We start from the raw sequence: 11,922 nt of genomic DNA on the forward strand, positions 1-11,922 counted from the left end.
TCGGAAACACAAAGCACTCCATATCCTTGGGAGCCAGGCATGCTCATGAGGCTTTGAACTGTGGCTTACTGAGGTTGGGCTCAAGCCAAACAAGGTTAAGAAATGTTGCTGTAGTCACCCTTCTGCCATTAGGCAGTATCAAATATAACTGGAAGGGTGTACAAACCTGAGCTTGCAGAGAAATTGACAGAACATTGAAAATTAAGATACACAGACTGGTGTTATTCCATCATTCTAGTACGAAGCTGGAGTAAACCTACATTAGAAATATTATCATAACTTCTGTTGTATTTCCACCTATTTTTAAGGCTTGCCGTTGAGAGAACTTGGATTACAAAAGAAACTTGACTTCCCTTAAACAAAAAATAAAAGTCTTATTCATAGATGTCGTAGTTACAGAAAATAAGCTTGAAAAGTTGAATCCCAACCATTCAGAGACCAAAGGCCAGTAGAAAGACCTCAGCTTCTCTCATTAATCAAACAATCTGATCATCAAATACTTGGTTTTTGGATGGTCAAGGCTGATACTACTGAAAAATAATGGTTAAGTGTAACCTTGCCAATGTTTTGGCTTCATATGAAGCACAATGTCACACGTGTGATCTATCCAGTTGTCTACTGAGCGGAAATAGCTTCAGTAAGATTATCCAAGTTACCACAAAGTGGGGGAGATCTCTCTCAGGCCAGCCAATTTTCTCACTCTGAGATTCTGGGTCATTTGCCTTCTTATCAGAAAGGCACTGGTGAGGGGCTTGGCTAGTGACAAGTCATGCCGCTGAGAAGTCAGGTGTTAGTAGCACATAGCTGGCTGAATCTCTAACTCACTGCTATCATGACTTGCTTGAACAAAGCCATGCCTAAACAACTGGAAATGGTACACTCACCTGCTGAGGCAGACACACCAGTACTAGCCATGGTGTTGCTCTGAGAAGTGTTCTTCATCCCATATGCTGCAATGAAGAAATCCCAGAATGAAAGAGATGGAGGACAACAAGGTACCTACACATACCAGCCTTAGGCTGCACACTGTTTCAGGAATCTTTTCTCATTTAAGGCACTGAGGAAAACTCAAACGAGCAAGGGCTTCCCTAGTAAAAAAGTTTCTAGTGCTTACATAGGGAGTGAGAGCCATTCCTGCATAGGCAAAGGAGAGGACATGTTCCTCAGCATCTCCTCACACCACCCTGCTCCACACCAGCAGAGGGCAGTGAAGGAACCTCTGTCAGGACGAACATTCTAGTCACTGCAGAAAAGGTGGGAGAAGGCAGCACACACCAGGGACTCCCACATTTTCTCTAGGCTTAAATTGTTGCTGACCTGTGGAGGCTGCAGAGGCATTCTGGGTCAGGGTTGAAGAGTTTGGTGTCAGGTTGTTTTGAACTCCAAACACTGCAAAGAAAAATTATAGGAGTTGTAGGAGTCCTGCAGGGCAGTTCATTGTACGCGTCTGCCAGGACAGTTATGCTGTGAAAGTTTGAAAGGAAGAACAGAAAAATCTGACCTGTTGAGGAAGCGCTCAGGCCTGTGTTCAGAGCATGATTGGTGGGAGCCAGGTTATTTGGAACACCAAAAACTGCAAAAAGAGGAAATCAAATTTTATTACTTCTATGAAATCAGAAATCAAGCACCAAGCCAGTGGCATAGCTACAGAACTTAAGAGTAAGGGTCACTTGAAAATGCAGTTAGTGAAAATGCACAGTAATTGCACAGAGGAAGAATCTTGAAAATCGTGACACCAAACCATGCTTTTACAGAACTCACAAAGGGGAGAAAATCCCATATCAGACAAGTTGCAATCATGAGATAATGTGAGAAAGCAAAGCTTTTAGTAGTACACTATCATGAAGCTTCCTGCACTCTTTCTCTGCATCTGGGAAATAACAGCATCCCTGGTACTTAGAGGCAGGTCTTAAAAGGTGTAATCACAGTCAAAATTTATTGATTACATCTTTAGTGTAAGAGGACTGAAGGATTAGAACCAGGTGTTCTTACAGTGGGCAGAATCATCCGAAGTTCACTAGAGTCTAAAACTAGTTTTGATAGAGAATGTGAGCCTCATTTAAGTCAACAACAAAGCTATCATAAAAGTTCAAAGACAGATAAGGCAGTCAGGACGATTGATCCTCACAAACAAGAACTTTCAAATACAGTCAGTGTGGAAGCAGAGAGCACGAAGTTACAGAAAAGCAGAGAAAATGTAACCCTATCTTCTGCCACCTTGATTCTTCCATCATTTAAATTCTCTCTCTGCAGAAAGAGTACTACTTTTGACCCAGCTTCAGCATGGAGATTTTTCCTGCCAGCCTGGGCAGTCCCGGGAACGTACCTGATCCTGTAGAGTGAGACATGGCATTGATCAAGGATGAGCTCTGGGCCATGCTGTTGTGGTATCCGCCAAGGGAAGACCCAGCAGGCAGAGTTGAGGACCAGGTGTATGAAGGGAGGGCAGTATTCAGTATGGTTGTATCATATGTCCCCGACACTGTAAAAAAAAAAAAAAAACAATAATGGTTTTCAACAGGACCAGGCTTGTGATTTAGCATGCACTGCAGGTTTATGTGGCAGACAAATTAATCTGCTTTAGATTTCAATTAACGTAGTGGAGTCCATGCAGTGACTCCAGGTTGAGATGGTATAATTGATCTCAAATGCCAGCGGACTACAGCCCACCTGAATTTTAAACAATGGACTGACCTGATAGCATGACCATTCACAAAATGCCTTGAGGAGATTTCGTTATTTATAGATGCTGTGATACCACAATAAAACACTTAATGTACTTCGTTCCATGTTCCTATTAATAAATCATCCTGGAGTGTGAGGCCTATGATTTTTGCTTCCCACATGTGTGGCTCTGGCTCACTTGTGTACTGGACTAAAATTCCCAGTTTGAGGCAGGATTTGAGCCAGCAGAAAGAAAAAAGACATTCCTTGTTCCTACATACTGGTGGAGAACAGTGGAGTGTATGTGAACACCACTGCCTCAAGCACTGCTGTGGGCCTTATAAATAACAAAAGCTAGTTATAACATTTCAAATAGTATTTCTATTATTATCAAATTCTACTGATTTCTGAACCAGTGGTATGGCCAATAAAACAAACGCTGACCCAAATGTTGTCTTCACTGCTATCTTTATCTTGCTCAGAGACAAGAGATAATGCCACTGTAAGACATGTTTACTTGGAACTCTGGTCTCTGCCAGCAGTACCTCTGGATTAAAGCTGCTGGCAGCAGGAACTGGCTTAATTTTATGGAAGTTGGACAAGTCACCAGAAAGCCACCCAGAATGGCTCATGGTAGGGCAGCCCTCTGGCATTCTGCCCCTTTCTCTTTATTGCCAGCACTACCAGGGACAGAGACCATGGATTTTTACTCTGATGTTCTTAGCAACTGGGTATAGTGGGTATTTTTATGGAAAAAAAAAATTGTTTGGAAGGCTCCAGCATTGCTAACTGTTCTCTGCCACGTACCTGACTGAGAGCTCTCGGTAACCATCTTTGTCTCCACCACAGCTTTTTTCGGTATTGGGAGGGTACTTGATGGTGAGCGAGTAGGGCTGCAGCTGGCTGATCGACTTCCTTTCAGCAAACGTTTTACATCATCCAGCTCTGTCCCTGGCAGGAAAAACAAGCATACAAATATATCCAAAAGCCATTGTTTCATTGATCTGTAATCCTGCCCAGACTAAACCATTTAGTGGAATTTACCAGAGAGAGTCTACGAAGTTGTACTTTGCCGGGGGTGCCACTGACTTAACAAAGTTTCAAGGTCTACCCCTCATTTCAGGGTCTACGTACAACTCTACCCTTGTAAGACCACCATATATCCCACAGCATGCTTCCTTGTTCAGAAAGGGGAGATAAATGAAAGTTCTTACAGCAGGAAAATGGGATAACATGCTGCTATCCATCATATCCATCAAGACTGGATCCTAGAGACACTGCAGACGTACCTAGAGTAGCAACACTCGCTGTGTTATACCTGTTCCCCCTGGAGTATAAGCCATAGTACTTACATCTGCCAGAGGGAGATGCACTCTGAAGCCGGACTCGTATTTCACTCTCTGGGAAGGGAAAAAAACAGATCATGAATATGGAGTGAGATGTATTTATGCCCTGAGCTGGAAATGAATTTTTAGGCTGAAGTGAAGTTCTTTTTTCCTGATGTCTGTGTTACCTTGCTACTTGATCTGAGCAGCACTCGTGGCTTATGTGAATTTGGTGTAAATTGGTTTGAGTGACTTTTTGTTTTGGGGTCAAATTTTGCTACTTTTAATTCCAGAGAGCAGTATTTTGCTCCTTGAGGGCCTCTACTGAAATCAATCGAATTGTCAGTGCCAATCAAATGGAAGGCATGATTATACAGTCCTCAATCACATTGATATTCCAACTTATCACAATTACTATTATTTTACTGGGTGAAAACCTACAGAGCCAAAAGAAGCCTCAGGATTTTAAGGCTCACTAAATACACAAGTTCCCTATTACTTACTGGGTAAAACTCACACTTCCATCTATATAATAGGCTGTAGGATTTAGGCTCTTGCAACCTGCTGCCTTTTGTTTTGTCTCTTTAAATGTAACCCCCGACTTGACAAAAACTCCATTGAATTAAAACTATCAGGTCACAAGCAGACATTTATTAAGCCAACATTCTCAAGAGATATTCCATTTTATTACTGACTTTTACTGTCCAGCACAAGAGAATCAATCTGATTTGGTGGGGCAAGCCTGTAAGCTTGCTACCCACAAGCAAGTTGACCAGCCAGGACATGTGAAACATGCTCCTCAAGATGAAATCTGAAAATGCATGCACTAGAAATGAAACACGGACTTTGGCATTCAGGTGGAGAAGATGATAGACTGGGGCAATTTTCTGAAGTAGTATGAGAAACTGCAGCTGATTCTCTGCTTTATTATGTATGGCCTACTTCTGCTGGGAGGTATGTATTGTGCTAGAGGAGACTGTGAAGATCTGAGGTAGAATAATTGGTAACTGTGACATTCTCCAAGAGGAGTATGCAAGAGCAGACGATTTATACCCACTGCTAAAATTAACTTGGATAAAATGACATTATAGTTTCCTCCTCAAGCAACTGGGAACATATATTAAACTCTTGCACAGTGATATAATCCTGCTTTCCCCAACGCTGTTAATAAATTATTAGAAGAGCTGAATGATTTAAACGATGCAGATTTCCAGTAAGCTTGCTAAACACACCACAACAAGTCCATAATTTCTTCAACATCTCCTTACCACCAGCATGAGACCATTTCAGGGAATGGCCTTACGGTTTGTTACATAGATCTCAGGAGGAGAAACATAAATACAGCATTGTAAAATTGTCAGAGGGGGGTCACAGAGCATGGATGGACTGAGTTTATGGTAGTAAACAGTCAAGACGGAAAACTATGTCCTATACCCCCAGATGTCGAGGTCCCCAAGCAGACCCTCCATTCTGATAAAGTCCTAACCACCATGACCTTTACTGGAGTCCATTTTTACACTGAGCCTTTAAGCAATTGCTTACAGATAAAATGGTTCACATCTGTAGTGGTGTAAATCCACATACCTTATCTGACTCTAGACTTACACTGCTTTGATTCTAGCCAAGGAATAGGCCCGTTTAACACACCCTGAATTATACTGAAGAATTAAAAAAGGAGGCTTTTAAAAGAGCAGTATCACTCACCTCGACTTTGGCTTCTCCCTCGTGTGGAAGCAGATGCTGTGAACACCAACAAGAGAAAAACAGTATTAGGTCTTAACTGCTTACACCACCTCTGAAAATGAATACATGAACCCTGCTCAGAGTGCTGAAATTCAGGCAGCAGCCTTCATTACTTGAGGCACAGCTGGGGACATTGATTCCTTGGTTTCTGCCAGGCCCCCTTTAGACCATGAGGTATCTCAAAGAGTGCATAGCACCTTAGCATTTCTGGACCATCTGCTGTTTCTGTTTGTACACATAAATGTTGTTCACAAATGATGATCTCCTATTTCTACAGGCCAATCGGAGGATAATAGCCCTGCTTATGCCATCAACCAAGGCTGGATGCTGTGAAGCCCTGTCTCTTCCCTGAACCAGAAAGACAACCTGATCACATTCTCTGCCTGCGCCGAACATAATAGGCCTGTCAGAGTTTGGACAGGGCAAGCTCATAGCTGCTGACAATATTCAATATAAATATACCACTTGAGATCCAATTCATCTTTCCAATAACATCATATAAACATGCTGAAGTCTAGAAAAGAGCTAGTGCATGGAAAAGGAAATCCAGCAATGGCTCAAAATCTTAAGGGGCTATATTTTTTTTGCTTGGAGTTATTCCCCTAGCTATGGGACAGCAAATGTCACAAAGTGCCCTACGTCTCTGTTGTTCTGTCCATGTCCTGTGCCATGTGGGGACTGTTAGAAGAGCAGCTGAAGGTAGTAGGTACAGTAGGTATAAAGCATGCAGCCTCTGTTGTGGAATCAATATCAGCTAGAGATACTGATAGCTGACTCTGCTGTCTGCTACACTGATGTAAATCTCTAATAACTCCTTTGAAATCAGGAGCTGCACTGGCTGCCAATATAGTGGCAGCACCGGCAGAGCAAGACGTATTAATGTGTGAAAAGCCATTGTAGTCACCAACTCACATGACCTTGCCTTAATACTTAGAGGGACAGTTCTGAAAGAACATACCAAACTCTTTTCTGGGGAACTCTGGAGAAGAGTTAGCACTGGAGCTACCTGCAAAGAATAGAAAGATGTCATTAATACTTTTTAGAAGACCATTAAGCGCTTTCCAAATATATCTTCCAGGTACATGTCTAATCCCACTGGGTAATAAACATTTCATTCAAAAAGAGCTATTCAGGATCACTTGAAAGAGTTGCTAATGTCTTTCAACAAAAATATGCCACAACTCTTCTCAGGAATGAACATTACTATAAATAGGACCCCACCATTAAAATGTGTCCCTGGTGGCTTATTTCCTAGGAAAGCCACAATGGGATTCTTGTGCTAATTAGGATAATCATGCATTAATATGCTGGCAGTTCCAATTGACCTCAGAGTGCACTACCCATTGCCTGCTTTGTATGGCACGTTATGTGATACCTTCGTACGTTGCATGGCGGCTGACATAAGTTTTTCTTTCAAACGTTGAACCAGGTGATTTGGTGAGAGTTGAGCTGGGAGACTGTGCTTGTCTGTAGCCAGATGACGATGATGAATTCAGTCTACCACTTCCACCTATACACACACACAAAAAAAAAGCCCTCAGCAAATGGAATAAATGCCCTGGGTGTAGACTCTACAAGTCCTGAGTGCTTGATGTTCCTGTCTTCAGAGCTGGACAGATTTGCATTGGTATCTCACAACTAGAGATGGGCAAGAACCACATTTAGATCTAACTCTGACTGACCTCAGCTTTCATGCAGAGAGGAGTTTGTCTTTCTGGTTTTAAAATGTCTCTTGTCAATGATCTCCATGACTGCAGCATTTGGCCTAATGAGGTGAATTAGCCATTTCTACTGAGCAGGAAGATGTCTGGCTTTGGATGGGGCTGGGTTTTGGTTTGGATACAGATATACCTGTAAACTTCAGCATTATATGACACAAAAACTGGGAGATGGTTGAACAAAACTCCTAGTGCTGAAGGATGCTGTTCAGGAGCTGAGGGAAGGCAGACATGAGCACGCTTCCTTTCCAAAGCAACCAGCCACATTCTCACTTAGTCACGCCTTACTCAGTTCATTTCCTGGAGAAGTGATAGAGGTGTGAGTCAGGCCCAAGGCAGCCTGGAGGTTATTAGTGTTACATTTAGACAGAGGGGAGAAGTTTCCCTTCTTAATTCACATCAGTGCTGTGGAAAAAGAACTGAGCAGCCATAATGAATGCTTGGTTTGTGAAGGGACCAGATTCTTGTTTTGAAATCTGCTGCTGGAGTATGATCAGAGTGCAGCACAAGGGGAGCCCTGTGACAAAGTACAATATACGCATGCTGATCAGCAGGATCGGACTGGACATTGTTTACTCATCACTGTAAAAAAGAGCACGCCCTTGTGTTCTCGAAGTATTTTCTAGTTCATTTTCCCCTCTACATGGACCTGTTTTGTTCTGTGACTTTTCCACTTAATTCAGCAGAAAGAACTACAGTGACAAGTGGGCCTCTGCTGGAGGCATTCTGCAAGCAGAATGGGAAAGCAAAGATTAGAAAATGCTTTGTAATTCTTGAAAGGTTCATCATCTCAGAAATTCAGATTATTTTCCCTTTTTCTACACGCTGGAAAGAAATAACAAGTAGGATGGTAATCCCACAAAGTCATTTAAATGAAGAGCTTTCAGGAATGGGTTCAGTTCTCAGACTGGTGCCAGTCTAGACAATTAGATTGGTATCTTTACTGGAGTTACTTCACATTTGCCCTGAGGCAAAGGGATTCCACACTCTGGCCTTTAACTGGTAAGAGGTTGAGTGTCAGATTGACTGGGAATGGCTCATTCACCCTTTGAGCTTCCACACCCCACCACTTCCCTCCCTTAGACTTGTCAGCAATTCTGGAGCATGGAGAATGTTTTCTGTGAGGACAGTTATCCAATCGGTCTGATTGGGGAAGGTGTGCCAGAAACTTGGCTGGGAAGTTCATTTTTCAAAAACCTTCACCATGACAATCAAAAAGCTCAGCAAAGTGGCCAGGACATACTGATTTAATACAACCAGAAAATAAGTCAGACGATTCAAAGTGCTAAAACCATGGATACATACACAAGAAAATATGTTCTGTGAAAATCTTTAATAGTAATCTGTCCTCTGCAAGATTAACAAACAGAGTAATCAAAACTGTCTTTTGAAGAAAAATGCTCAGAAAGGATGTGATTTGGAAATCCTGGAAGAAGGGAAATCTGATTTCCAAATAACTTAAGAGTGGTAGGAATGACATTTTTTGTTATTGTTCCCCTGAAAGAAACAGTTTTTCAAAAGTTAAAGAAAAGTAACCTGAAATCAAGTTTTCCCTGTGGAAAATGGGAATTTTGCCATTTACTCACCCGTCCTCACAACCAGCTTTAGGGAAATAATACCTTTGCTTTGAGTATTTGTCATTTCTACTTTCAGAAACTCTGTTTTCCTCACCTCTGCCTCAATCTACCTCCCTGCCCTGAATCTCTCCTCAGCCCATTTATGCTGCCTTTGCTTTCTATTTCCAACGTCTTTACTTCTTACTTGAAGTCACATAGCTGCTGCCATGGGTGTAAGACCTCTTTTCCACTCCACTCCCTCCAGTGTGGGATGATGTTTTGAGCCCACTGCTGCTCCCTCCTTCTGGAAGAGAAGAGCACAAAATGAGACATTCTGTCAGGGTAAAACACAAGAAGAGCAAAAATACTGCAAGACAAGGCAGGAGGTACCCAAAGCTGTCCTCATACTTTATAAGGACAGCTTCATGTCTGGCAAGACATCAGAACTGCAGAGATGTGTCTTGGCAGGGCAGATAAACATTCATGCTGCAGAGTCAACACATCTGTTGTCAAGTTTTGTTTTGGACATGGGCTGGGGGACGCTTCTGTTAACCCTCATCATAAATGAGACAGTCCAGTCCCTTTCCAACTCAGATGCAGCAAGCTAATCAGCAACACAGTGGTATAAAGAACATGGAGGAGTCTTCCCTTCTTGCTTCACAGAGACAGAAATCACCTGTGACATCTGATACTACCTAAAGGGATTCACCCACTGTTGTCGACTGGGTAAGATGGAGACAGCAGACCCATCACTTTTGCCTCTTGTCCACAAGAGACAGGCCCCACTGGAGAATATATCTGGGTCTACGCCCTTGAAGAGTGGTGGACTGTGGAACTTTGTTTCTGACAACAGCCTGATGGTTCCCCACATACTGCTCCTTCTCTCCCCTAAGCAGCATTCTGGGAGGGGCATTTCTGAAAATAACTTCTCTTCAGGTGTAAGTCTTTCTGCAGCAAGACCTGTTGCAGTCACTGAGCAGAAGTAATGCAATGGATCACAATTACTTACTGGGTGGTAAGGAAGTCAGCCTTGTCGTTACTGTCTCTGTAATAACTGAGGACAGAAAATTATTATTATTACACAGAAGTTATTGCATGGTATTCTAGTCAGATGAGATCAATGTTCTACTTCATTCCCATGGAACAGCATGACTTATTCAAGAAGATCATTACATTTAAAGCAAAGTCCCTTAAGACCACACTGCCTGAAAGCTGCAGGCTGTATGCTTGCACACTTTTGTCACGTTACACTAAGTGCATCACTGCCACGAAAGACTTTTTTCTTTACAAGTCCCTGGAGCCATGGAAGTCATATTATTTCAGGGCACTACTGAACCACACAGCAGTTGCTGTAACTGTGAAGCCCAAGGTCAGACCCCTCACTAGCTTCCTACTAGCTAACTCCCACAACACCAGCAGCAAACATCCTGTTTTACGTACAGCCAAAAAATATATCTAAAGAACATTTTCTAGACCATACAGGGCATTGGACTCAGAGGCACAAGGAGAATCAAAATGTTTGCACTACTGGTTAGAAATGTTACCACAGGGCAATCATTTCTGTTTAAACAATCAGGTCATGCTAAATGTCTCTAGAAGTCTGAGCTTGACCCATTCTATTCTTTTTTCTGACTTTGGCAGAGATGCCAAGGACACGTGCAGACTTAGGTCTGGATATCTGGTCAGCATTGAACCTTTTATAAAACTGGAAATCTGGTTGTGGGATCTTTGGTGAGCAATTTAATCTTGTAATAAGAAAATAAAAAATGTTCTCCTTACGTCTTTCTGTAACTTCTGAGCCATCTTGCCTCGTTTTCTTCGTTACAGAATCCATACCATTGCCACCTGCAGGGAAAGCATAAAGACTGTACTTAGAGTTTTGTGAACAGCAGAAGATTGCAACAAATCCCCACAAGTCCCACAAGTCTTCTCTCTTCAGCAGGGGACTGGACTGCCTGGAAGCCATCCACGCCAAAAAGTTTAAAGTGCATTTCCAGAGCTACCTGTGTGCACCAAGACTGTGCCTCTATAAAGGTCTGATCAAACCCACAGGATTCAAGCATCACTCCCACACACCTGCTCTGTGCAGGATTCAGCAATGCAGGAATAGAAATGCAGACAAATGCTGGAGTTCTACCTCTGTTTGCTACCCACATCACGCCTGTGCTAGCACAAAAGCCTAGGCACTCCCAGGATATATTCATGCTCAAGTCCTAGCACTGACTTCAGGGAAGCAGAAAAACACCAGAGGTGCCTTTACAACGTCTGTTTTCAGCAGCAAGGAGCTTAAGGTAGGAAGAGCTTTATCTTGCCTTACAGGCCCCTGTCTGTAGCTGTGGAATCTGGGCTAATTTCAGGCCAGGTCATGTTAGTCTACACGGCATTGAAATCATTACTGTGAATGCTGTGTGTGTTCTTCCTCCTGACTTGGATCCCTCCCTAGTCACAATTACTAGCCCTGGCACAGGTATGAGTGTCTGCCAAGGCAGAAATACCAGAAAGAAACATTATGGTTGTGAAAAAGGAAACATCAGCGCAAAAAGAAAACACTCCTGCCAGAAGCCAATATATAGCTGCTCACTCCTAGTCTCACTAAGATAATATTTCATGTTGTGTAGCTGCAAATGCAGGGAAGGAAGAAATTTTAATTCACACAGAAGATGATAATAGGCAAAAACTCTCCTCTGCATTTGATGACTCCTTAAAGCTGAAGGCCCAACTGTACAGAAAACTACACACTGAACAGGCTGAGTCTGAAAATGTTTGGGGCAAAATTCTTTCCAAGTTTCCAGAGTCCAGGTTGAGGCAGAACCCAAGGCCCCCCAGTTGAGCTGCCACTTGGGCTTGGTCCTCGTGATTCCACCTTACCCTCCTGCAAAGCATCTGCCAAGGACCACCTTCGATGTTATGCTTCCT

General features: G+C 42.7%; 1 protein-coding gene across 1 annotated transcript in view; it reads right to left on the reverse strand.

Moving 5' to 3' along the window:
- The window catches only part of COL17A1 (collagen type XVII alpha 1 chain), a gene marked incomplete at both ends in the record, with an annotated part of 31,713 nt that extends 20,873 nt beyond the window's left edge, over positions 1-10,840 (reverse strand). Inside the window, 12 exons of the mRNA XM_084290668.1 lie at positions 885-950; positions 1,318-1,389; positions 1,502-1,573; positions 2,327-2,482; positions 3,472-3,615; positions 4,017-4,064; positions 5,694-5,729; positions 6,691-6,738; positions 7,108-7,242; positions 9,212-9,310; positions 10,016-10,060; positions 10,786-10,840. Of these exons, the coding sequence (XP_084146794.1) occupies positions 885-950; positions 1,318-1,389; positions 1,502-1,573; positions 2,327-2,482; positions 3,472-3,615; positions 4,017-4,064; positions 5,694-5,729; positions 6,691-6,738; positions 7,108-7,242; positions 9,212-9,310; positions 10,016-10,060; positions 10,786-10,840 (976 nt within the window). The remainder of the gene's footprint in view (positions 1-884; positions 951-1,317; positions 1,390-1,501; positions 1,574-2,326; positions 2,483-3,471; positions 3,616-4,016; positions 4,065-5,693; positions 5,730-6,690; positions 6,739-7,107; positions 7,243-9,211; positions 9,311-10,015; positions 10,061-10,785) is intronic.
- Between the last annotated feature and the right edge of the window lie 1,082 nt (positions 10,841-11,922).

The sequence above is a fragment of the Netta rufina genome (genome assembly GCF_964035555.1).
Source record: "Netta rufina genome assembly, chromosome: 7".
NCBI classification, from domain to species: domain Eukaryota; kingdom Metazoa; phylum Chordata; class Aves; order Anseriformes; family Anatidae; genus Netta; species Netta rufina.